At 37.2% G+C, this 25,984-nt stretch overlaps 1 protein-coding gene across 2 annotated transcripts in view; it reads left to right on the top strand.

The window, feature by feature from the left end:
* Positions 1–10,794: 10,794 nt before the first annotated feature.
* ZBTB41 (zinc finger and BTB domain containing 41) overlaps positions 10,795–25,984 on the top strand; it is a 53,240-nt gene continuing 38,050 nt past the window's right edge. Inside the window, exons 1-5 of one of the 2 annotated variants that reach the window (XM_010358450.1) lie at positions 10,795–10,882; positions 11,515–12,751; positions 20,216–20,423; positions 21,346–21,415; positions 24,078–24,225. In XM_010358450.1, the coding sequence (XP_010356752.1) occupies positions 11,632–12,751; positions 20,216–20,423; positions 21,346–21,415; positions 24,078–24,225 (1,546 nt within the window). In that variant the 5' untranslated portion in view covers positions 10,795–10,882; positions 11,515–11,631. Of the gene's footprint in view, positions 10,883–11,286; positions 11,394–11,514; positions 12,752–20,215; positions 20,424–21,345; positions 21,416–24,077; positions 24,226–25,984 lie in introns of those variants that run through there. The other variant, XM_030929662.1, reaches the window with a different exon arrangement.

The following is a 25,984-nucleotide window of genomic DNA, read 5'->3' as shown; positions in this document are numbered from 1 at the left end:
TTTGGAAATTGCTCAACTATTTTCCAAAGTGCTATAACAGTTTCCACTCCCACCAGAAATGTATGAGATTTTCAGTTTATCTATGCCCTCATAAACACTTGATATTGTTTGTCTTTATACTTTCAGTTATTCTAATGGATGTATAGTGGTATCTCATTGTGGTTTTAATTTACATTTTCCTTAAAATGCAAATTAAAGATAAAAAAGATCTTTCCCTGTGCTCATCTTCTTTGATGAAGTATCGATTTAAATATTTTGTCCATTTTATATTAGTATATATGTTTTGTCACATTGATTAGTTAAGAGTTCTTTTTATATTCTAGATACAAGTTCTTTGCCAGATATATGCTTGCCAAATGTCTTTTACCAATGTGTGGCTTGCTTTTTTATTTTCTTAACATTGTCTTTTGAAAAGAAAAAAATTTTAATATTGATGAATTTCAATTTATTGATGTCTTTAAATCTATAATTTGATAACAATTAACATATTCATAATACTGATTTTTCCAATCTACGAATATGGTATACTATTGTCTGAAATGACCACCAAATTTGATGAGTTGAAACCTAATCCCCTTTGTGGTGGCATTAAGAGGCAGGGTCTTTTGGGAAGTGATTTTCATGAGAGGTCCACCTTATAAAAGAACCAGAGGTAACTAGTTTAGCCCTTCTGCCTTCTGCTCCATGAGCACACAGTGTTCACCTCTTCTGCCATGTGAGGAAACAGCAAGAAAGCCCTCACCAGACACTGAATGCTGGCACCTTGATCGTGGACTTCCCAGACTTCAGAACTGTGAGGAATAAATTTCTATTGTATGTAAGTTACCCATTCTGTGGTGTTTTGTTACAGTGGCACAGGAAGCACATTTTTTCAATTATTAAGTCTTCTTAATTTCTCTGAAGTCTGTTTCAGAGGTGGTGGTTAGGAAAGAATGGCTGTTCGTATGCCAAATCCAACCCGTGGTTTATTTGGTGTGGTTCACAAAATAAGAATAATTTTTACAGTTTTAACGCATTGTTAGAATGCAGAAGTGGGATAAACACTAAAATATTTCATAGTTGCTTCTTATAAAAAAGTTTTCCAGTTTCTGTCATAGAGAATTATATATAAATCTTGAATATAATTCATCAGATTCATTTCCAGGTATTCTACATTTCTGATGCTACTGAAAAACATCTGTTTATGATTAAGCTTATTTAAAATGTAATATTTCTGGTACAAAGTATTTGCTCAATATATATTCTATTGAATAAATGAAGAAAAACATTTTCATCTTTAGAAATAAACTTGTGAAACAGCTTGTTAAAGATGTTAAGGCCATGAGAGATCAGCAAAAGGAAGACACTGGAAAGAGATTCTAGAGTGTGTAGCTCCCCTTTCTTTCTTGACCTTCTGCAGACTATACTTTCTCCTATGGGCTCTTGTCTCATCTGTTACTTTCTCTGACAAAAACTTCTGGCATCTTAGAGACATGGTTGTTGGTGCTACATGAATGAAGAAATCCTATGACATTGTTTTCAAGTTTTATTTTCTTAATTTTCATTGCTGTTGTGTTAGTCATGTTTTTCCAGAGAAGCAGATGCAATAGGCTAGATAGGCAGACTGATTGTTTGATTGACTGGAAGGAATTGGCTCACATGAATGTGGGGGTTGGCCAGTCTGAAATCCATGGGACAGGTCCACAGATGGGAAATCCTCGTAAGAGTTGATGTTCCAGTCTTGAGACTGAATTCCACAGGACAGCAAGCTGAAAACTCAGGTAGGGTTTCTACCTTGAATTCCTGGAGAGAATTTCTTTTTCTTCATGAAAACTGTGTTGCTCTTAAGGCCTTCAACTGATTGAATGAGGTCTACCACATTATGGAGGGTAATTTTCTTTACTCAAAGTCTACTTATTTGCCTGTTAATCACATATAAAACACCCCTCCACAGCAACATCCTCAGGATGTTTGACCCCATAATTGGGTACCACAGCCTAGCCAAGTTGACAAAATGAACCATCACAGTTGTTATAGGTAAATACTATTTTATTTTGTACTTCGATATTATATCCTGCAACTTCATTAACTAATAATTTCTCCATACGGAAAAAAAATGGTGAATAGGGGGCAGGACTAACTTACAGCTCCCACTTGGATGGACAGAGCGGTGTGTGGAGGCTCACATAGTGAACTTTTGCTCCAAGAACTACTATAGGAACATGCCAGGAAAGCTGAGAGAATCCACAGACCCTTTGAAGGAAGCAGATAGCTGCCCCGGGAGACAGTGGAAAAACTGTGAATCCCCAAAGTGTGAACGTGTAAAAGCGGGATCATCTGCCTCCAAATACCTACCCCTACTGGGGAACCTGAAGGTCCAGATCACAGGAGAAGGATTTGGACTTACATGGAGCTGAGACAAATTTAGAGAGCTGAGCGAAATACGGGAGTAGAAGACGCAGCCCTATGCACACTCTTGGTCCCCAGGGAAGCCATTTCTGACTTTGTCTCACAGGGGTTTTTGGAAAGGGCTGCCAGGGGGACTGGGAAAAGACCACAGGAGAAGTCAGGTGTGGTGGTTCACACCTGTAATCCCAGCACTTTGGGAGGCTGGGGCAGGCAGATAACCTGAGGTAAGGAGTTCAAGACCAGCCTGGCAAACATGGGGAAACCCTGTCCCTCCTAAAAATACAAAAAATTAGCCAGGCATTGTGGCACTTGCCTGTAGTCCCAGCTACTCAGGAGGCTGAAGCAGGAGAACTGCTTGAGCCTGGGAGGTGGAGGTTGCAGTGAGTCAAGATTGCCACCACTGCACTCCAGTCTGGGCGACAAAGCGAGACTCTGTCTCAAAAAAACCAAACCAAACCAAAACAAAACAAACCAAAACAAAAATGGCAAGAGAAGGAAACTTCCAGCTGAACAGTTTTGATTGAATGCAAAGTTTCTGGACAGAACTTGGGAGAGGGAGCAAATCGGGAGTCTAGACACAGCACAGAAGCTGAGGCATGTGGGGAGGCATGAAACCTGAAAGCTCTGCTTGCTTTCTCAGTTGGGAGGCTGGTAGCCTAGGGCAAGTTCTCAGCCCTGCTCACATGCCGTCTGGAAATAAATTCAGTGCTGTTAGTGGGGCATGGTGGGAGTGAGACTGGCCTTTTGGGCTGTGTGGGAGCCGGGTAAGGTCTGTAAGTGCTGGCTTTCCCCCACTTTCTTGGTGACCTACATGCAGCAAAGGCAGCCATAATCCCCCTGGGAACGTAACTCCATTGGCGTGAGAACCACACCCCCATCCCTACAGCAGCCATGGCAAACCCTGCCCAAGGAGAGTCTGAGTTCAGACACACCTAACCCTGTACCCACCTGATAGTCTTTCTCTACCTGCCCTGGTAGCCAAAGACAAAGGACATAGTTCCTGAGGAACTCTATGGCCCCGCCTAATACCTGAGTCTAGGGCAAGTTTGTATCCTTCCTACACAACCGGAGGTGATGTAGTCTTGAAAGCATTATCTCCTGGCTAGAGGCCAACCAACAGAAAACCAGCACATTTAACAAAAATACAACCACATACCCTCACAGAATCCACTTCACTCCCCTGCTACCTACACTGGAGCAGGTGCTGGTATCCACAGCTGAGAAACCTGAAGAGAGTTCACATCACAGGACTCTGTGCAGACACTTCTGGAGCCTGGTAGCTCCACTGCATGGCTCCATCCAGAAGAAAAATAAAAATCATTGCAGTCTGGCTCTCAGGAAACCATAAACCTAGGGGAAGGGGGAGAGCACCACATTAAGGGAGCAATCCATGGGATGGAGGAATCTGAACAGTAGCCTTTGAGCCCCAGATCTTCTCTCTAATGTAGTCTACCCAAAAGAGAAGTAACTAGAAAAACAATTCTGGTAATATGACAAAAAAAGGTTCTTTAACAACACAAAAAGATCACACTAGCTCAACATCAATGGATCCAAACCGAGAAGAAAACTCTGAATTGCCAGAAAAAGAGTTCAGAAAGTTGATTATTAAGTAATCAAGGAGGTACCAGAGAAAGGTGAAGTCCATCTTAGTGCAATATAAAAAAAGATACAAGATATCAAGGGATCAACCTTCAGTGAAATAGATAGCATAAATAAAAAAAAAAAAAATCACAACTTCTGGAAATGAAGGACATACTTAGAGAAATGCAAAATACAATGGAAAGTCTCAGCAATAGAATTGCACAGGTAAAAGAAAGAAATTCAGAGCTCAAAGACAAGGCTTTTGAATTAACTCAATCCAACCAAGACAAAGAAAAAATAATTTAAAAAAAGAACATAGGCCTCCAAGAAGTTTGGGATTATGTTAAATGACCAAACCTAGGAATAACTGGTGTTCCTAAAGAAGAAGAGAAATCTAAAAGTTTGGAAAACACATTTAAGAGACTATTGAAAAAAAGTTTTCCCAGTCTTGCTAGAGATAGAGACATCCAAATACAAGAGGCTCAAAGAACACCTGGGAAATTTATTGCAAAACGATCATCACCTAGGCATACAGTTGTAAGGTTATCTAAAGTCAAGATGAAGGAAAGAATCTTAACAGCCATGAGGCAAAAGTATCAGGTAACTCATGAAGGAAAACCTATCAGAATAACAGTAGATTTCTCAGCAGAAACCCTACAAGCTAGAAGGGATTGGGACCCTATCTTTACCCTCCTTAAACAAAATAACCAGCCAAGAATTTTGTATCCAGCAAAACTAAGCTTCAAAACTGAAGGAAAGATACAGTCTTTTTTTAGGCAAACAAATGCTGAGAGAATTCACCACTACCAAGCACTACAAGAACTGCTAAAAAGAGCTCTAAATCTTGGAACAAATCCTCAAAATACACCAAAATAAAACCTCCTTAAAGCATAAATCTCACAGTACCTATAAAATAAAAACACAATGAAAAAACAAAAACAAGGTGTTCAGGCAACAAATAGCATAATGAATAGAATAGTACCTCACATCTCAATAGTACTATTGAATGTAAATGGTCAAAATGCTCCACTTAAAAATATAGAATGGCAGAATGGATAAAAATTCATCAACCAAGTATCTGTTGTCTCCAAGAGACTCAACATATAAAGAAGGGTTGGAAAAAGATATTCCATGCAAATGGACACGAAAAGCAAGGAGGAATAGCTATTCTTATATCAGACAAAACAAACTTTAAAGCAACAGCAGTTAAAAAAGACAAATAGGTAAATTATATAATGATAAAAGGCCTTGTCCAACAGGAAAATATCACAGTCCTAAATATATATACATCTAATACTGGAGCTCCTACATTTATAAAACAATTACTACTAGACCTAAGAAATGAGATAGATGGCAACACAGTAATATTGGGGGACTTCAGTACTCCACTGACAGCACTAAACAGGTTATCAAGACAGAAATTAAACAACAACAAAAAAAAGGGTTTAAACTATACTTTAGAACAAATTGACTTAAAAGATATTTACAGAACATTCTACCCGACAACTACAGAATATATCATCAGCACATGGAACATTCTCCAAGAAAGACCATATGATAGGCCACAAAATGAGTCTCAATAAATTTAAGAAAACTGAAATTATAACAAGTGCTCTTTCGGATCACAGTAGAATAAAATTAGAAATCAGCTCCAAAAGGAACCCTCAAAACCTTGGAAATTAAATAATCTGCTCCTGAATGATCATTAGGTCAACAATGAAATCAAGATGGGAATTTAAAAATTCTCTGAACTGAACAATAATAGTGACACAACCTATCCAAACCTCTGGGATACAGCAAAAGCAGTGCTAAGAGGAAAGTTCATAGCCTTAAATGCCTAAATCAAAAAGTCTGAAAGAGCACCAATAGACAATCTAGGGTCACAGCTCAAGGAACTAAAGAAACTAGAACAAACCAAATCTAAACCCAGCAGAAGAAAAGCAGTAACAAAGATCAGAGCAGAGCTAAATGATATTGAAACAAAAAAAATACAAAAGATAAATAAAACAAAAGGCTGATTCTTTGAAAAGATAAATAAAATCGATAGACCACTAGCGAGGAGATTAAACAAGAAGAGGGAGAAAATCAAATTAAGCACAATTAGAGATGAAATGAGAGATATTACAACTGATACCATAGAAATACAAAAGATTATTAAAGGCTACTGGGTACATCTTTATGTGCATAAATTAGAAAACCTAGAGGAGATAGATAAATTCCTGGAAATGCACAACCCTCCCAGCTTAAACCAGGAAAAGTTAGAAACTCTGAAGGGACAAATAACAAGCAGTGACATTGAAATGGTAATTAAAAAATTGCCTACCAAAACAAAACAAAAGTCCAGGACCAGATGGATTTGCAGCTGGATTCTATCAGACATTGAACGAGAAATTGGTACCAATCCTATCGACACTATTCCACAAGACAGAGAAAGAGGGAATCTTCCCTAAATAATTCTATGAAGCCAGTATCACCCTAATACCAAAACCAGGAAAGGATATAACAAAAAAAGAACACTACAGATCAATATCCCTGATGGAAACAGATGCAAAAATCCTCTACAACAGCATATGGAAAAGATAATCGACCATGATCCAATGGGTTTCATACCAGGGATGCAGGGATGGTTTAACATACACAAGTCAATAAATGTGATATACCACGTAAACAGAATTAGAAACAAAAGTCACATGTTCATCTTAATAGACACAGAAAATGCATTTTACAAAAATCCAGCATCCCTTTGTGGTTAAAACTTTCAGCAAAATCGGCATAGAAGGGACATACCTTAACAAAATAAAAGCCATCCACGACAAATTCACAGCCAACATTATACGGAATGGGGAAAAGTTGAAAGCATTCCCCCCGAGAACTGGAACAAAAAAACGATGTCCACTCTCACTATTTCTATTCAACACAGTACTGGAAGTCTGAGCCAGAGCAATCAGATGAGAAAAAATAAAGAGCATCAAAATCAGTGAAGAAGTCAAACTGTTGCTGTTTGCTGATGATATGATACCTGGAAATCCCTACACATTCCTCCAAAAAGCTCTTAGAATTGATAAATGAATTAAGCAAAATTTTAGGATATAAAATTAATGTACACAAATCAGTAACTTTGCTATACACCAACAGCGTCCAAGCTGAGAATCAAATCAATAACTCAACCACCTTTACAATAGCTGCAAAAAAATAAAATAAATTTCTTAGGAATACACCTAGCCAAGGAGGTGATCCTATCTCTCACCTTATAAAAAAATCAACCCAGGATGGATCAAAGACTTAAATCTAAGATATGAAACCATAAAAAGTCTAGAAGATAACATTGGAAAAACCCTTATAGACATTGGCTTAGGCAAAAACTTCATGACCAAGAGCCCAAAAATAAATGCAACAAAAACAAAGATAAATAGATGGGGCTTAATTAAATTAAAAGTCTCCGCACAGCAAAAGAAACAATCAGCAGAGTATACAGACAACCCACAGAGTGGGACAAAACCTTCGAAATGTCTACAGGAACTCAAACAAATCAGTAAGAAAAAAACAATTCCATCAAAAAGTGGGCTAAAGGCATGAATAGATAATCCTCAAAAGAAGATATACAAATGTCCAACAAACATGAAAAAATGCTCAACATCACTAATGATCAGGGAAATACAAATCAAAACCACAATGTGATTCCACCTTAATCCTGCAAGAATGGTTATAATCAAAAACTAAATAGATGTTGGCGGGGACATGGTGAAAAGGGAACACTTTAACACTACTGGTGGGAATGTAAACCAGTACAACCACTATGGAAAACACTGTGGAGATTCCCTAAAGAATTACCAGTTAATACAGCAATCCCACTCCTGAATATCTACCCAGAGGAAAAGAAGTCGTTATATGAAAAATATATTTGCATACGCAGGCTTGTAGCAGCACAATTCGCAACTGCAGAAATATGGAACCAGCCTGAATGCCCATCAATCAAAGAGTGGATAAAGAAATTGTGGTATATATATGTATTATGGACTACTACTCAGCCATAAAAAGGAACGAAATAATGGCATTTGCAGCAACCTGGATTGGAGACTATTATTCTAACTGAAGTAACTCAGGAATGGAAAATTAAGTATCATACGTTCTCACTCATAAGTGGGAGCTAAACAATGAGGATGCAAAGGCATAAGAATAATACAATGGATTCTGGGAATTCAGGGAAAGGGTGGGAGGGGGGTGAGGGATGAAAGGCTACACATTGGGTATACACATTGGGTATAGTGTACACTGCTTGAATGATGGGTGCACCAAAATCTCAGAAATCATCACTAAAGAACTTACTCATGTAACCGAACACCACCTGTTCCCCCAAACCTATTGAAATTAAAAAGTCAAAAAAAATCCATAGGATTTAAAACAATTTTTCTAAATATCTAAATATGTCACCAACATACTTAAAACAAATAATGATAATTTTAATCTTCCTTTCTAAAACATACATTCTATTTCTTACTTATGCTTATTTCTCCTAGGTAAGGCCTCTATTAAAATATCAAGTAGGCCAGGCACCATGGCTCACACCTGTAATCCCAGCTCTTTGGGAGGCCGAGGTGGATCACCTGAAGTCAGGAGTTCGAGACTAGCCTGGCCAACATAGTGAAATCCTGTCTCTACTAAAAATACAAAAATTAGCCTGGTGTGGTGGCATGCACCTGTAGTCACAGCTACTCAGGAGGCTGAGGCAGGAGAATTGCTTAAACCTGGGAGGCAGAGGTTGCAATGAGCCAAGATAGCGCCATTGCACTCCAGCCTGGGTGACAGAGCGAGACTCTGTCTCAAAAAAGAAAAACAAAAAAAAAGTCAAGTAATGATAGAAGGTATACTTGGCTTATTCTCAAATTCCATGGAAGTTTTCAAAGTTTCATTGTGTGATATTTGCTCCATTTAAAATTTTTTCAGTAGCTTCTATTTATATTGACATTTTCTCTTCCTTGTTTGAGATTTTTAAAAAATCATATGTTAAATTTATCAAATATTTTTCTGCATCTATTGAGATGATCAGTGGTTTTTTACCTTTCATTCTGTTAATATGAAGAATTACACGTTTATTTTTAAGTGCTAACTAAATCTTCCATTCCTTTATTAAATCCAGTTTAGTTCAGTTGTATCTCTCTCTCTCTCACACACACACACACACCACAAACACATCACTTGCAGGTCTACGATTTTTGCACCTAATTTATGAGTTTGACCTGTAATGTTCATTTCCTGCAATGTATTTTCAAGTTTGGGTATAATCATTACGCTTGTCTCATAAAATGAAATGTGACCTGCCCCTGCTAACCATTTTAAATTTTTTGAAGAGTGGGGTAAAACTGGCAATACCAAATCTTTCCAAAAGTTTCTAAACCTTTTACATATCCCAATACCCAAATTTTTGTTCTATTGGTTCTCTTTATTGTATATTTCACTATTTCATTATTTGCTCTTATCATAATTTTTTTCTATTTCTTTGCTTTTATACTGTTCTATCTTGGATCAGCCCTTCTGTTTTAATAAAAAACTTACACATTTCCATCAATGTTCTAAGTACTAAGATGATGACAGCTTTCACTTCTATTCTTTTAATCTGCTTATTTTTGATAATTTTTTCATTTTTCTTTATTTCTTTAAATATACTTGTTTCTGATAATTGCCATATCTGCAGACTACCATTCTTTTTCTATCGTAGTTTTACATTTTACTCGTTTTTCAGTGTGGCTAGTTTTTGCGGGATGAGTCTCACAGGTGTTATGAATCTTTGTGCAAATCCATGTGAATGTGAGTTTTTGCTAGGAATTTTCATGAAAGGCTTAAAATTTTTATTTTTTCAATTCCCAAGAAAACCGGAGACGGGCAAGTTTCTTCAAAGCTTCCTCCGGTCTGCTGGTGGGGAGTCCACCTCTGCAGTTCTTCCATGGAGTGAGGCCCTTCTAGATGTCAGGCTATATGTGTATGGGAGGTACGAGCGGGTGGGGGAAAAAATTAGCCCACCTATCCTATTTTGTCTCAGCCTTCATCTTATATTCCTTATGCCTGTAAAATCACATGCTCTAGGCCCTTGCTCTTCATATACGGTCCTCAAATCATGATTATCAGCACCTCCTGGGACTCTCAGAAATCCAAAATCTCAGGCACTAGTTCCAAAAGTTGTCCTTGTGGATTTTTCTTTACTTTTTGTTTCGGCTTCCCTTCCTGTCCTATCAGCTTTACGCTTATATATACGTTTTCTATTTTTTTCTGTGTACAATGATAGGTATAATTTTTTTTTTTCTTAGTAATCGCGTTTAGATTTAGCCGTTTAAGTCAGAAAAATAACGAAACGAGATCAGCATCGCTGGGTTCTTTCGTACACGCCAGCAGGTTAGCTGGGACTGGCTTCCGGCAGTTGCTGTTTGATTACAAACTATTAAAACACACCAGTGAGGATGAAATCCTTCCGTGCTACGGCACCTCCGCAAACTACTTCTAAACTCTGCGTCAATCCTCCCCTCTCCCATTGCCCTCCCTCAGCAAAGCCTCACTGTTTCGTTCGGAGTAGGCCACCGAGCCACTGCGAAAACCCGGAGTAACGGATTCGGGGTGCGGCTAGGGTCTCCAAGGGAGCACGGAGAACTTACAGAGCATGCGTAAAGCGCGGTGCGCGCACATGCGCACTCGTTCGCGCAGGGCCGCGCGCCGGTCTCTCAGGAGAGCTTGGAGGCTGCGCGAGCAGTTGACGTGTTCGGTGGCTGCGGAGGCGGCGGAGCTCTGGGAGGGGAAGGAGCGGAGGGGAGGGGAGGGGGTAGTGAGGTGGGGGGCTGAACCCGGAAGTGGGTAGGCGCAGGAGCGAGCGCGCCCAGAGTGGAGCTCAGCTGCTGGGAGCCAGCGGGGGAGCCTTGGGTTCCCGGTAATGGATCTGTGGGGCGTTTTCCCAGGGAAACTGGGTGGGAAGGGTAGCGGGATCACAGACTACAAGCGCATTCTCCGCCTCGCCAGGGCCTGGGAAAGCTCTTCTGCTTCCTTTAGTCGTCCCTCTGGTTGACCCCACTTCTTCTCTGCGCCCCTCCTGGGGCCATCTCTCACCGGGTGGTTTTGGCCGAGGGACGCTCTCTATTCCTGAAGAGCTGTGCCTTTCCCGCCCGAGGAAAACATGTTAATGGAGAGACTAGGATCTCGCGGCCGCCACGGCCTTATTGTCACCATCCCAGCACCCCTAAACCACGACTACAGCCTCCTCAACCCGCACAGTCAACGATCTTGGAAGACCTGTCCCATTTCTGCCAGGGTATTTTCACCCTGTTCGTGAATCAGGCCTGGAAGGTGTGCCTGGGTTCCTTTAAAATTATTCTTTTGTTGGCTGCCTTTTCTAAACCCGGCCCTCCTTGTTCTCCGCCCCAAAATCTTTGCCACGAATGAGTGTAAGCTGTGATTTTATCATCATTTAGTTATAATTAGAAGGAATTCGTTGATGATTGCCGTTGGCTGATCTAGCATTGCTTTGCCATGAAGTTATTTTACGTGGTTCTCACTCTTTTGCAGACCATGAAACCCTTGGGCACGCCCCTTCAGAAGCTGTTATCCAAGACAATCTAGTTTTCCTTTATAAATCACTTAAGACACTTATGAAGTTTCTTGTTCTGAAATTGCTGTACTGCAATGAAGAAGAGGAGAAAGGTTACTTCAAATCTTGAGAAGATCCATCTAGGCTATCATAAAGATTCTTCAGAAGGAAATGTTGCAGTGGAGTGTGACCAAGTGACCTATACTCATTCTGCAGAAAGACCAACTCCTGAAGCCCTTCACTGTTATCAGGAACTTCCTCCCTCTCCAGATCAGAGAAAGCTTTTGAGTTCTTTGCAGTATAATAAGAATTTGCTAAAATATTTAAATGATGATAGGCAGAAGCAACCATCTTTTTGTGATTTGCTTATCATAGTGGAAGGAAAAGAATTTAGTGCACATAAAGTAGTCGTTGCTGTTGGCAGTAGTTATTTTCATGCGTGTTTGAGCAAAAATCCAAGCACTGATGTTGTCACCCTGGATCATGTAACACATTCAGTTTTTCAGCATTTGCTTGAATTTCTTTACACATCAGAATTTTTTGTGTACAAATATGAAATACCTCTTGTTTTAGAGGCTGCAAAATTTTTGGACATTATCGATGCAGTGAAGTTGTTAAATAACGAAAATGTTGCCTCTTTTCATTCAGAGCTAACTGAAAAGTCATCACCAGAAGAAACACTAAATGAATTAACTGGAAGACTATCAAATAATCATCAGTGCAAATTCTGTAGTAGACATTTTTGTTATAAAAAGTCTTTAGAGAATCATCTGGCTAAAACCCATAGGTCTCTTTTATTAGGGAAAAAACATGGGTTAAAAATGCTGGAGAGAAGTTTCTCCACAAGAAGATCAAAAAGGAATCGAAAGTGCCCTGTTAAGTTTGATGACACCAGCGATGATGAACAGGAAAGTGGCGATGGGTCAGACAATTTGAATCAAGAAAATTTTGATAAGGAAAAGTCAGATAGAAATGATTCTGAGGATCCTGGAAGTGAATATAATGCTGAAGAAGATGAGTTAGAGGAGGAGATGTCAGATGAATACTCTGACATTGAAGAACAAAGTGAAAAGGATCATAATGATGCAGAAGAAGAACCTGAGGCTGGTGATTCTGTAGGGAATATTCATGAGGGATTAACTCCAGTGGTCATTCAGAACAGCAACAAAAAAATATTGCAGTGTCCTAAATGTGATAAAACATTTGACCGAATAGGTAAGAAAAGAAAACTTGTTTTCTATCTCTAATCAAAAAGATCGCTTATAAAAAGACTACTTACGTAGGGAGAATACTTTGGTTTTCAATAGTGTTTATCCTGTTACTTTAAATTTGTTGTGATTCAGGAATTAAGTATTTATATTAGCCTTTACTTTTCTTCATGTCCCAGTGACACATCGTTAGATCATGTATTTGATATGAAAGACTCCAGAGTGTCAATAATTATCATGTAGAGCTCTGATTTATATGCCAGTTTAATTCCAGTGATAAGTACTATTTTTAAGTCACTAAAGAAAAGTAGATTATATTACATTTAGTAATTTGTATATTCTTTTTCCCTTGCATGGTAATATATGAGTTATAAATGTCACTTTTCCAGTATCTAGCACTATTTAATAGAAAGGGGATGTTTTAGATTAAACTATGGTGAAGGATAAAATTGAAATGAATGTAATTTAATACTGTAGATAGAGACTTTAGGAAGTATCCTAGTTAGTAGCACTCTGGTTATATTATACATGTGACCTTAGCCAAAAGGCCAAGAAGCTTCGGTTGTTATAATAATGAATAAATCAATTTTTCTTCTATTGGAAAATAATTTGTAGGAAATGTAGTCTATCATTTTAAGTTTTATGTCAGTACATATTTAATTTCAAGTTGTCTAATATTTGCTAGGTAAAGTAATTCTTGGAAGTGTCTTATGTGAACTGTTCTAATATGAACTTTTCAGTTGCAACAGTTAAGCTTCCAGGTAAATTGAAGTTATGAAATCGTGAAATATATTCTACCAAATATAATGATAAAAACATTAGTGCAATCTGACGTGGTAAAGTTACTTACCCAGTTTAATATATCCCCGTATGTCTTACAGTGTTACCTTACTTATGTTACTGATATAGGTGGAAATTGGTTTTATAAGGAATTGGTGATCATTTGCTGTAAAAATATGTTGCATTATATGCTGACATAACAGTGGTATCTACTTTTTGCTTTTTATAATGTTTTTTGGAATAATTTTCTCTCTGAATCACACTTTGGATAATCTAATTTAATAATTATTAATATTTTAACTGAGGCTGTGTGCAAACGAATAAAAAAACTTCTTCAGTAACAATTCCAAGAGCATATGTATACAAGTAAATTGTTAAAGTTAGACTGGATAAAATGCTGTTGTAGAGCTGTAAACAAATACTGTGAAGATGTGTATAGAGGTGAGAACAGCTTTTTGGGTTAAAGTATCTGAGAACATTTCATCTTTCCAATAGACTTCTTAGACTTTGTACTCTTAGTGCACGCTTCCTGTATTCTGCCTTAATTGTCTTAATTTGACTTGGAGATGAGTGAATAGGGATGAGTTCGCAAATGGTATTGTAGGTGCAACACAAATATCTCAAACCATCCCATTGAACACTAGTCCTGTGACATGCTGTATAAAAGAAGGGTTCTGTGTTCAAGTAAGATTGGGAACTATATAATTCACAATCTATTAACTGCCCGATTCTCTAGTAAAGAAACCTGTTGATTTTGCTTAACCCAGTATTTCCTTAAATCGTTTTACCACAAGATATTTTGGAGGTACTTCTTTGAGCGTCCTAGGAAACTACAGTTTTCTGCACAATTTGGGAAAACACGGCTCAAGATTGAGGTGCTAATTTACTAAGAGGAGGACATTTCGCTCCTTCCTCCCTCCCTCCCTCCCTCCCTCCCTCCCTCCCTCCCTCCCTCCCTCCCTCCTTCCTTCCTTCCTTCCTTCCTTCCTTCCTTCCTCCCTCCCTCCCTGCCTCCCTTCTGTCCCCTTCCCTTTCCCCTTCCTTTTTTTCCAAGTTCAGCCCAGATAATTGTGGGAGTCAGTAGGTCACATTGTAGGTTTATTTCCGACTGATCTTTCTGAATGTATTTTACATTATGCCACGCTTTTACCCATTCCTCTCTTTTGTTTAGCCCTGCTACTTGCTTTTCAAGTTTCTCATCTCTATTACCTTAGTATATCTATATCTGTCTATATCTTATTCATATATTGCTAGTTAAAAAGCATGAGTTATAGTAATATAAGACTGCTTGGGTGTTTTGGAATCCTGTTCTTGGGTGAGATACTTAACGTGTCTGTGTTTTTGTTTCCTCATAAGTAAAGTGAGATGATGCTAATGTGATGCTAATAGTACCTTCTCATGAGGTAGGGAAAGGTTATTATGAGGATTAAATGGGGTAATTCTAGGGAGTCACTTAAAGTATTGCACAAAATATAGGTGTTCTAACATATTTATTATCTCTAAGCTGCCAAACATTATTAAACAAATATGAAATGATATACTCTCTGTCATCAAGAATCTTAGAGTTTAATGGGTACATGAAAAAAACACAATCATGTTACAATAAAGATAATTTTATCAGGATAAGTACAGAAGACTAAGGAAATCAGGAGAAGTGTCTCAGAGCAGATAGTATTTGAACTGAGACTCAAAGAATAGGGAACAGTTTACAAGACAGAAGGACCAGCATGTATAAAGGCATTGAGGTATGTTGTATTCTGGAAATTGCTTGAGTGTGAGTGGTTTCAAGGTGGTCAGGTGCTATTTTCATAGTGAAAATAACAGGAGATGAAGGTGGGCAAGAAAGTGGTGGTCAGATTTTGTATGTCTTGTATACTCTACAAAGGCATATACTTTGGACAATGTAACTTAACTAGACTGGACTTTATCCAGTAGGTGATAGGGACCGTTGAAAAGAATTTTATAAAGGAAACCATGGCGTATAAGAATTTTAGAAAGATCATGGTGGCTTCAGTGTGGAGAAGAAAATTGGAAAAAGGGATGAGAAAAGAGCCAGGGAGATAAGAAGGAGCATATGACAAAGGACCAGAATGATAATATAGCTTAGACTTGGAAGATGAGTGGCATTGGGAGTGGGGTGTAGAATGAGAGTAAAGCAGAGAGTTATAATACATTGAATGTAGACTAAGTGGACTGGTGATGGGTAGAATGAAAAGAGTATTTAGCAGAAGATCCATGTGTCTTAAGTGTCCTCTCTTATCATCTTTATTATTAGAAGTACAGTTTATTTAAAAAATAACACAGGAGTTCGAGCGCCACCGTCATTATTCTCATACCATCCGCATTCCTTTTGTAGAATTTTTAAATTCCACCCCAATTTTGGGTTATTTATCTGTCTTAGATTGTGAGCCTGGGAGTTATGTATCTTAGTCTTGGCTAGTATTCTTTGTAACATCTCAGGTCATTTCAAATAATTTTTTAGTAAGCAGTTGTTTATTTGAACTAAGTTGAAAAGTTGGTATCTGACTTGACTTTGGGCTTACAGCCAATTAGCATTCTTTAACCTTCTAAGTTGGCTTCTTTGGGGTTGGTTTATGAGAGATGCATAAGCTTTGAGACCTTCTGCTGGAACCATTGGTTCCACAATATGTAATCTAATTTGATTCCATTACTTTGCATCTTTTATCCTTTCTTCCAGTTATATTTTTCCGTAGGTTACCGGCTGTCTTCTCAGCAAATTATCATGCAAATAAGAGTCCTTTGACCTTTCCCCTTACATCAAAAATGTAGTGGATAAACAGGCAAAAACAGGGAGATGACAGATGGGGTGAGAGAGAAAATTTGGATAATTCACCTTTTTTACTGTTTCCACAGAGAACTAAAATCTTTCCTTAGATTAAATTCACAATCTCTTCTAGAGGTAGAACATGTTTTATACCTTTAAAAAAAAAAATGTGACTAGTGCATCCTGCAGATATTCCACTTAGTTCCTAATAGAAAAGGGTTATAACAATGGCACAACTCTCTAAGGCTAAGTATTTTAATTCCATATTCTTTAGAGTAACTGATATGACTATTTCAAGGTACATTTTAAGATGTAGCAATATCAGATATATGATAAACTCATCTGGTGATATTTCTCTTTGTAAAAACTGCATACAAAATCTAACATTGGTAATTTTATATGACCCATGTGGGAATAAATTCTGTGTAAGGTCAAATTTGTTCATGTGAAAATATCTTTAATTTATGACTTCTGATTTGAGACATGATTCATATTGGGATTCAGTTCAGAAAAATGCTGTGGATAAAATTTCTTATGTTATAAAATGTTATGTATTTTCTGTTTACGATCAGGAATGCTTGGGTGTAGTTTAATATTCTATGAAGGAATACTGTTTTTTAAATTGAAACTTTGATAAGTTTGAAGTGAACATTTTGATTTATACATTGTTATTGAATGCCCCACTCCGTAAACGTAGAGAAACAGTTGTAGATGTTTACTGTTTGTGCTAAGGAGTGCCCTCCCCGCGGCAAAAAAAAAAAAAAAAAAAAAAAAAAAAAAAAAAAAAAAAAACCTACCAAATGATTTAAACATGAAAATCGAAGATTAACATATATTTTCCCACTAGTATCTAGAGATCTACCTAGCTCTTCTGGGTCCACCATTCCCTCAAAAGTTCTCTCGCCTGTTCCTGTTCAGAAATTCAAATCCATGGCGATAACAGGCCATGCAAAGCCTATGTGCATAAAATTTGAATTAATAACTAAAATATTATTTTACTTATTCAAATTTCTGTATTATGATTGGTCTGCTTGATTTTGCTCAATTTATTTAAAATGATTTTTTAAAAAAATTATGAGGTTTATCTAATTTTGGCTATTTCAGTTTAAATTCACAAACTTTCTTCTTCTTCTTCTTTTTTTTTTTTTCCTTGCTTAAATCTTTATCTCTTCTGGTCTGTAGGGAAATGGAAATTTAATAGTCAAAGTGATTTAAATTTTTAATTCAACTGCCATTTCAATGACTTCGTATTTAGCTATAAGTATCTTAATTTTTATTTGCATGCATAGAAGAAATTCTCGATTTTAAATAGAGGGAAAATGCTGCTAATTGTTAATTAAACATCTTTTAAGCAAAGGCATTTTCATTTTCAAGTAAATGATTTGTTGAAAAATTTTTCATACTTTAAGACTTTTATTATGCTGCTACTTTTGTAAGACATAAAAATGAGGGCCGGGCGCAGTGGCTCATGCCTGTAATCCCAGCACTTTGGGAGGCCGAGGTGGGCGGATCACCTGAGGTCAGGAGTTTGAGACCAGCCTGACCAATATGATGAAACCCCATCTCTACTAAAAATACAAAAAATTAGCTGGGTGTGAAGGCATGTGCCTCTAATCCCTGCTGCTCAGGAGGCTGAGACAGGAGAATCGCTTGAAGCCAGGAGGCGGAGGTTGCAGTGAGCTGAGATCGTGTCAGTGCACTCCAGCCTGGACAACAAGAGCAAAACTCTGTCTCAAAAAAAGAAATAAAAATGAGAAGATTTAAGCATTAGGAGGTTGATAAGTTGTTTCTGAATTTTGAGAATATGTGCTAAACATGCACAGTCAATACCCAGTTAAAAATGGACCTGTTCCAAAAATCACAAGTTTAGTTATTAAAAAATCAGACTGTATACTTTTGATTTGTTTACAGTTTTTTAAATATCAGTATGATTATTTACATAATTCAAAAGGTGAGTTAAAACTGAAATGTGAAAACCTTCACAATAAGGGAATATTTAAAAAAAAAAATCCATAAAGTGACCTCTGTCTTTTCTCAGTATTTGATCTTATTCCTTGAACACAGCAGGGGAGGTGGTGGTGGTAGGATGTGTATACGCATGTGTAAATGGTGGGTATACTGTAGCAGTAGCAGAGAGGGAACAGAGATACTAAGCAATTTTAGCAGTGGCAAGGGGAAAGAGCCAAGTGTATCCAACGTTATCAGAGCTGAAACCCCTGTTTGATTTGTTATAACAGATATTCATAAATCGGATGCATCCATATTTATATTTGAGGTATACTTACATGTCCATATTATGACTAGTAACCCGTATGATAATAATGATAACAGTTAATATTTATTAGTGCTTACTGTGCTCTGGGATTTTTTTTTTTTTTTTTTTTTTTTTTTTTTTTTTTTTTGTAGGCTTGGGGTTTTGCCAGGCTGGCCAGGCTGGTCTCAAATTCATGACCTCAAGTGTTCGCCCACGTTGGCCTCCCCAAGTGCTGAAATTACCGGCATAAGCCACCATGCCTGGCTCTGCCAGGATGTTTTAAGTGTTGTTGTGTGTATTTGTTAACGTATTTACTTCTCACAACCCCAGGAAGTGTTACTAACTCAAGTAAAGAGAGGTTAAATTATTAGCTTGATTTAAATCATGTAGCTAATTTAGGAGATGCCTAAATATTGACTGAGTTTTCTGACTATATGCATATCAGGTATGCATATACCATTACTGTGTTCTACATCTAAATACCTAATTTTTCATTATACTTCTGTTTTCTTTGCTTGTGATTAACACCCTTCCGCTTACCTTAAGGAAAATACCTTGATTTCCTTTCCTCAGTTTTTTTTTATTGTGATAAGTGCAATATAATTAATTTTTAGATAATATAATATTACTTGCTTAATAAAATCAGTTGTATATAGATATATTTACTAAATTAGTGAATTTTATTTTCTTAGGTAGGCACATAATTATGATTATACCTTTTCCTCAGTGGCCTTGGAATATTTTGGATTTTTCATAATTTTCATGTTATACATAGGATGTATCCTTTTTAAAGTATATGACCGAAATGCTATACTTTCACATTAGTTTTCTCCTGAAGAAAATTTTATTTATACATTTATTTTTCAGGAAAGAGCAAAGCTAAGTTTTTAATTAAGAATTACCTTTCATGTTGATTTTTTTTTCCTATGTTTATTGCCTTTTGCTTGGAAATATATTTCGAATTTTCTAATTCAAATTACCAGATGTGCACATTCACAGTACACAGATTACCCAGGTAATAATAATAGATAACAGTAATTGATAACTTACGTGTTTGACACTGTTGTAAGTGCGTTATGTGTATGAATTTGTTTATTATTACAGCAGTTCTAGTAGGTAAATTCTGTTATTATCTCAGTTTTTCAGATGAGGAAGATTTGAGGCATATAGAGGTTACTTGTTCAAAGTCACATAACCCTCTATTTAGAGAGCCAGTATCCATATCCAGGTGTGTGGACCCACAGAGATACCAAAAATATAAACATAATAAATCTTAAATGATGAATTGATCTTTTGCTAAAAGTTAATTTTAAATTTTAAAATACATTTAAAAATTTAAGGTTCAGAGAATTTGCCAACAGTTTTCAGAAAATGTATCAAACCTCTTAATTTTTAAAATGTGTGATCATGAATAACTTTTTTTTAATGACTCAAGTTTTTGAGGAAAAGTATACTTTGAACAGTAAGCTCAAAATAGTAAGTCATTAGGTTTATCAGAGGTAGAGATTTAGGTAAACTTTTTTCTAGTTTTGTGTGTGGATTTAGGTGTGTATATTAAGTTTGCTAAACTATGAGATTTTACTCCACTGTCAAATTCCAATCACAGTATAGCAAATGTACTAAATTTAATTTTAATTTTTCTTTTTTTATAGGAAAATATGAGAGCCACACACGTGTTCACACAGGTGAGAAGCCCTTTGAGTGTGATATTTGTCACCAACGCTATTCGACAAAGTCTAACCTAACTGTTCACAGAAAGAAGCACAGTAATGAAACAGAATTTCATAAGAAGGAGCACAAGTGCCCTTATTGTAATAAACTTCATGCAAGCAAGAAGACTTTAGCCAAGCATGTTAAGAGGCAAGTATTATCTTGCTTCCATAATATACTTTATTGTGCCTTTTAATTTAAATGTGTAGAAAGCTAAAAACATCTATAAAGTGCTTATCTCCAATTCTTTCATTGGACATTCATTGAGATACAGCATTTTGATTATCCTGTTTTCTTTTTTAGGTTTTGGCAAGTATGTCTTCAGAAATATGTAGTTTTTATACTCATAAATTTCTTTCTTTTTTTTTTTTTTTTTTTTTTTTGAGGTAGGGTTTCACTTGTCGCCCAGGCTGGAATGCAGTGGTACAATCTCAGCTCATTGCAACCTCTACCTCCTGGGTTCAATCAGTCCTCCCATTTCAGCCTCCTGAGTAGCTGGAACTACATGCACGCACCATGCCCAGATAATTTTTATATTTTTTGTAGAGACTGGGTTTCACTTTATTGCTCAGGCTGGTCTCAAACTCCTAGGCTCAAGTGATCTGCCTGCTTTGACCTCCCAAAGTGCTGGGATTACAGGTGTGAGCCACCACGCCTGGCCAAGAAATTTATTCTTATACTCAACATTGTGTTTAATGTGTAACAGTTTGTGAGATAAAGAATATTTAATAGAATATTATATATTTAACTCTAAAAATTAAATTTACTGAAATCTGGACTAAAAGAAAATCAGACATATTACATTGCAGTTTATGTATAAAGAACTAGGTTCCTGAATGTATTTAAAAGATGATTATACTTTTATTTCATTATTTCTGCATAAACATAGGTATACATATACATTTATTAAAATGATAATGATACCTTCTTAAAGAGCTCACCTGTGCTTACTTGTCTCATTATGAAAGGAATCAGTACTTGATCCTGGTAATTACTGTCAACATATTCACATGGAATATTGCTTTAACTAATATAACCTTTTCCTAATAACCCTTTTCTTTTCCTCTGATAGATTTCATCCAGAAAATGCACAAGAATTTATTTCCATTAAGAAGACTAAGAGTGAAAGTTGGAAATGTGATGTAAGAGTTTTTAATTAAAACAAATTAGAAAACCAAAGTAAATGAAATGTCTTTTGGGGAAGTAAAGTAATTAGGTTTTAAAGTAATGTGACTTAGCTTATCTCACTTTTAGAATTTTCCTTTTATATAAAATTATTCTAATATATTTTGTAAATTAAGCCTGGTATAGGTTAGTTTTTAGATGATGGAACTAAGAAGTGGAAATCCTAGTTTTTATTTTCATTGTAATCACCATACCATGTATTTATGGTTGTGTATGTAAACTGTGACATTACTGTTGCACAGAATATAAAATGTTAGACTTTCTCCCCCATTTCTGGGTATGTGTTGTTAACATAATAAACTATCTCAAAACTCAGTGGCCTTAAATAAGTATTTTGATATGTCTCACCCTTTTGTGTGTTAGGAATCCACATTTGGGGCAGGGATTTGCTAGGTTAATTCTTCTGTTCCACTTGTTGTCAACTGAAGTCACTCAGCAGTTTTCAGCTAGTGCATGGTCTGGTCTGGGGACACTTCCAAAGCGGCTCACTCAAGGCCGGATATGGTGGCTAACGCCTGTAATCCCAGCACTTTGGGAGGCCCAGGCTAGTAGATCACCTAAGGTCAGGAGTTTGAGACCAATCTGGCCAACATGGCAAAACCCCATCTCTACTTAAAAAAATAAAAAAAATTTAAAAAATAAACATTAGCTAGACATGGTGGCACATGCCTGTAATCCCAGTTGCTTGAGAGACTGAGGCAAGAGAATCACTTGAACTCGGGAGGTGGAGGTTGCAGTGAGCTGAGATCACACCACTGTACTCCAGCCTGGGTGACAGAGCCAGACTGTCAAACAAAACAAAGTGGCCCACCCATGTGACAGGTAACTTGGTGTTTGTTCCTGGCTAGAATCTCAGCAAGGACTGTTTACCAGGAACCTTAGTTCTTCTCTACTTTGGTCTTTTCTTGAGGCTTCTTGAGCTTCTTTCTATCATAGCAGCTAAGTTCCAAGAGTGAGTAAGTGTTCCAAGAAACCTAGATAAAAACTATTAGACTTTATGGCATAGCCTCAGAAGTCTCTGAAAATCACTTCTACCACATTTTGTTGGCCAAACAAATCACTCTAACCTGGGTATATTTAAAGAGAAGGGAATTAGATTCCATTTTTTTTTTGAGACAGAGTCTCGCTCTGCCACCCAGGCTGGAGTGCAGTGGCCGGATCTCAGCTTACTGCAAGCTCCGCCTCCCGGGTTTACGCCATTCTCCTGCCTCAGCCTCCCGAGTAGCTGGGACTACTACAGCGCCCGCTACCTCGCCTGGCTAGTTTTTTCTATTCTTTTAGTAGAGACGAGGTTTCACCGTGTTAGCCAGGATGGTCTCGATCTCCTGACCTCGTGATCCGCCCGTCTCGGCCTCCCAAAGTGCTGGGATTACAGGCTTGAGCCACCGCGCCTGGCCGATTCCATTTTTCAATAGGAGGAGTACCATTGTACTTACGGACATCTTTATTCTACAGTACCTCTAAGTATTTTTTCAGTATTTACATTAATCTTTTCTTTTTTTTTTCTTTTTTGAGTTGGAATCTTGCTTTGTCACCCAGGCTGGAGTGCAGTGGCGTGATCTTGACTCACTGCAGCCTCCTCCTCCTGGGTTCAAGTGATTCTTGTGCCTCAGCCTCCCCAGTAGCTAGGACTACAGGTGCACACCACCACGCCCAGCTAATTTTTATATTTTTAGTGATGGGGTTTCACCAGGTTGGCCAGGCTGATCTTGAACTCCTGACCCCAAGTGATCCACCCGTCTCGGCCTCCCAAAGTGCTTCCCGGGATTACACGTGTGAACTGCTGTGCCCAGCCTAGGTGAATCTTTTTTAAAGGCAACGCTAGCTGTTACTTTTGCCTTCTTTAATCCAAGATTCAATTTATATATACAGCAAAATTCTCACAATTTCTCTGATTTCAGCTTCTAGAAATTGAAGTTAATTATTAATTACAATATTTGAGTCTGCATAAGATAGTGTCTTCCCCTTACTAAGTTTCATCATTCTTGGCTATAAAACATTAATAATAATGCCAATTGCATCTATCTCACAGGATTATTGTGAGAATTAAGAGAAATAATCCATGAATTACTTAGCATTGTGCTTGGTGTATATAGTATGTGCTATGTCATTATTGTTGGTGCTCTTACTATAGCAGCCTACCTCTCTTTTAAAAAACCTGATGAATGTCAAATTTTTAAAGACTGACCACTTCAAGAGATACACTTTAAAATACTTTTTCTGTGGCTTCTTATTCAGATTTTTATTCAAATATATGGCAACACTGAAAAAAAAAAAAGAACCTTTTATTCCTGACATATAAATGACTAAAAAATAATATATTTCATGGATTTAGAAATTCTGACTAGAATTAAGATAGTATGATTATTCTATATCCCTACCAGAAATGTAAAGAGTTGAAATTCAGCTACCTTTAGTACTAATTTAAAATCATTCCTTACTTCCTCTAGAGCATTTTTTTCTGCACAATTAGAATTTAGGTTTACTTTTTGTAAGTTTACTATTGGGAGAAAAGTCTGTTTATTGAATTTACCTGTTTTTTTTTTTTTCTCATTACAAGCTTAGTATTACAATTTTTAATTCAGGTTCTCTTAACATTTTATTTGCATTTTAATTTAGATTTGTAAGAAATCTTTTACTCGAAGACCGCACTTGGAGGAACATATGATTCTACATTCTCAAGATAAACCTTTTAAGTGTACCTATTGTGAAGAACATTTTAAATCACGGTTTGCTCGGTTAAAGCATCAAGAAAAGTTCCATCTGGGTAAGCAAGTTACTTTTTCTTAAGGCAGCCATGACAATTTTAATTATCACATCATGTTGGAGGAGGCGTCTATAGCTGAATTACTCTTTTTCTTCTAAAAGACTTTTTAAGAGCGGTTTTAGGTTCACAGCAAAATTGAGAGGAAGGAATAGATAGTTCCCATATACCCTCTGCCTCCATATATGCACAGCCTCCCCCATTATCAGCAGTTCTTCACCAGAGTGGTACATTTGTTACAATCGAAGAACCTACATTGACACATCATAATCACCCAAAGACTCTAGTATGGACTAGGGTTCACTCTCAGTATTGTATATTCTGTTGTTTTAAACAAATCTATAATGACATATATCAATATAGTATCATACAGAATAGTTTCACTGCCCCGAAATTTCCCTGTGCTTCTCCATTTGTCTCCCACACCAACCCCTGGCAACCACTGACCTTTGTACTTTATTGGATAGTTCATTCTTTTTAGATACCTCATCTACTACTTGATGATCTTTTTACTGTCTCCATAGTTTTACCTTTTCCAGAATATCATATGGTTGGAATCATACACTGTGTTGAGTTTTCAGGTTGGCTTCTTCCACTTAGTATAGTGCTAAATGATACAATTGGCACTCCATATCTATGAATTCCATGTCTGTGGATTCAACCAACTGTGGATCGGAGTTATTAAAAAAGAAATAACAAAACATAACAATACAACAATAAAAAAATACACACTTTAAAATATAGTATAACAGTGATTTACATCACACTTCCATCGTATTAGTATTAAGTAATCAAGAGATGATTTAAAGTGTATGGTAGGATGTGCATAGTTTGCATGTAAATACTACACCACCTTATATAACGGAATGGAGCATCCATGGATTTTGGTATCCCGGGCCATCCTGGAACCAGTCCCTCACGGATACCTAGGGAGGACTTGATTCCATTGTCTGGATATACCACAGTTTATCCATTCACCCACTGAAAGATATCTTGGTTGCTTCCAAGTTTTGGCAGTTATAAATAAAATTGCTGTAAACATCTATATGTAGGCTTTTTTGAAGACTTAGGTTTTCAATTGCTTTGGTTAAATACCTAGGAGAACAAGGGCTGGATCAGATGGTAAAAATATAATTAGTTTATAAGAAACTGTCAAATTGTCTTCCAAAGTAGCTGTATCATTTTGCATTCCCATGAGAATGTCTGTCACTTCATGTTCTTGCCAGCATTTGCTGCTTTCTGTGTTCCAAATTTTGGCCATTGTAATAGGTTTGTAATGGTATCTCATTGCATTAATTTGCATTTTCCTGATGGCATATAATGTGGAGCATCGTTTCATATGTTTATTTACATCTATATATCTTCTTTGGTGTGGTGTCTGTTAGTTCTTTGGCCCAATTTTTTTTTTTTTTTTTTTTTTTGAGACAGAATCTTGCTCTGTCGCCCAGGCTGGAGTGTAATGGTGCAATCCTGGCTCACTGCAACCTCCACCTCCTGGGTTCAAGTGATTCTCCTGCCTCAGCCTCCAGAGTAGCTGGGATTACAGGTGCCAGCCACCACGCCCAGCTAAGTTTTTTGTATTTTTAATAGAGACGGGGTTTCACCAGGTTACCCAGACTGGTCTCAAACTCCTGACCTCAGGTGATCCACCTGCCTCGGCCTCCCAAAGTGCTGGGATTACAGGCGTGAGCCACCACGCCCAGCTGGCCCATTTTTTCATCAAGTTGTTTACTTATTGTTGAGTTTTGAGAGTTCTTTGTAT

This window comes from Rhinopithecus roxellana, chromosome 1 (genome assembly GCF_007565055.1).
Source record: "Rhinopithecus roxellana isolate Shanxi Qingling chromosome 1, ASM756505v1, whole genome shotgun sequence".
Classification (NCBI taxonomy): domain Eukaryota; kingdom Metazoa; phylum Chordata; class Mammalia; order Primates; family Cercopithecidae; genus Rhinopithecus; species Rhinopithecus roxellana.
Note: the sequence above shows the minus strand (reverse complement) of the source record. Positions and strands in the feature narration are given on the sequence as shown.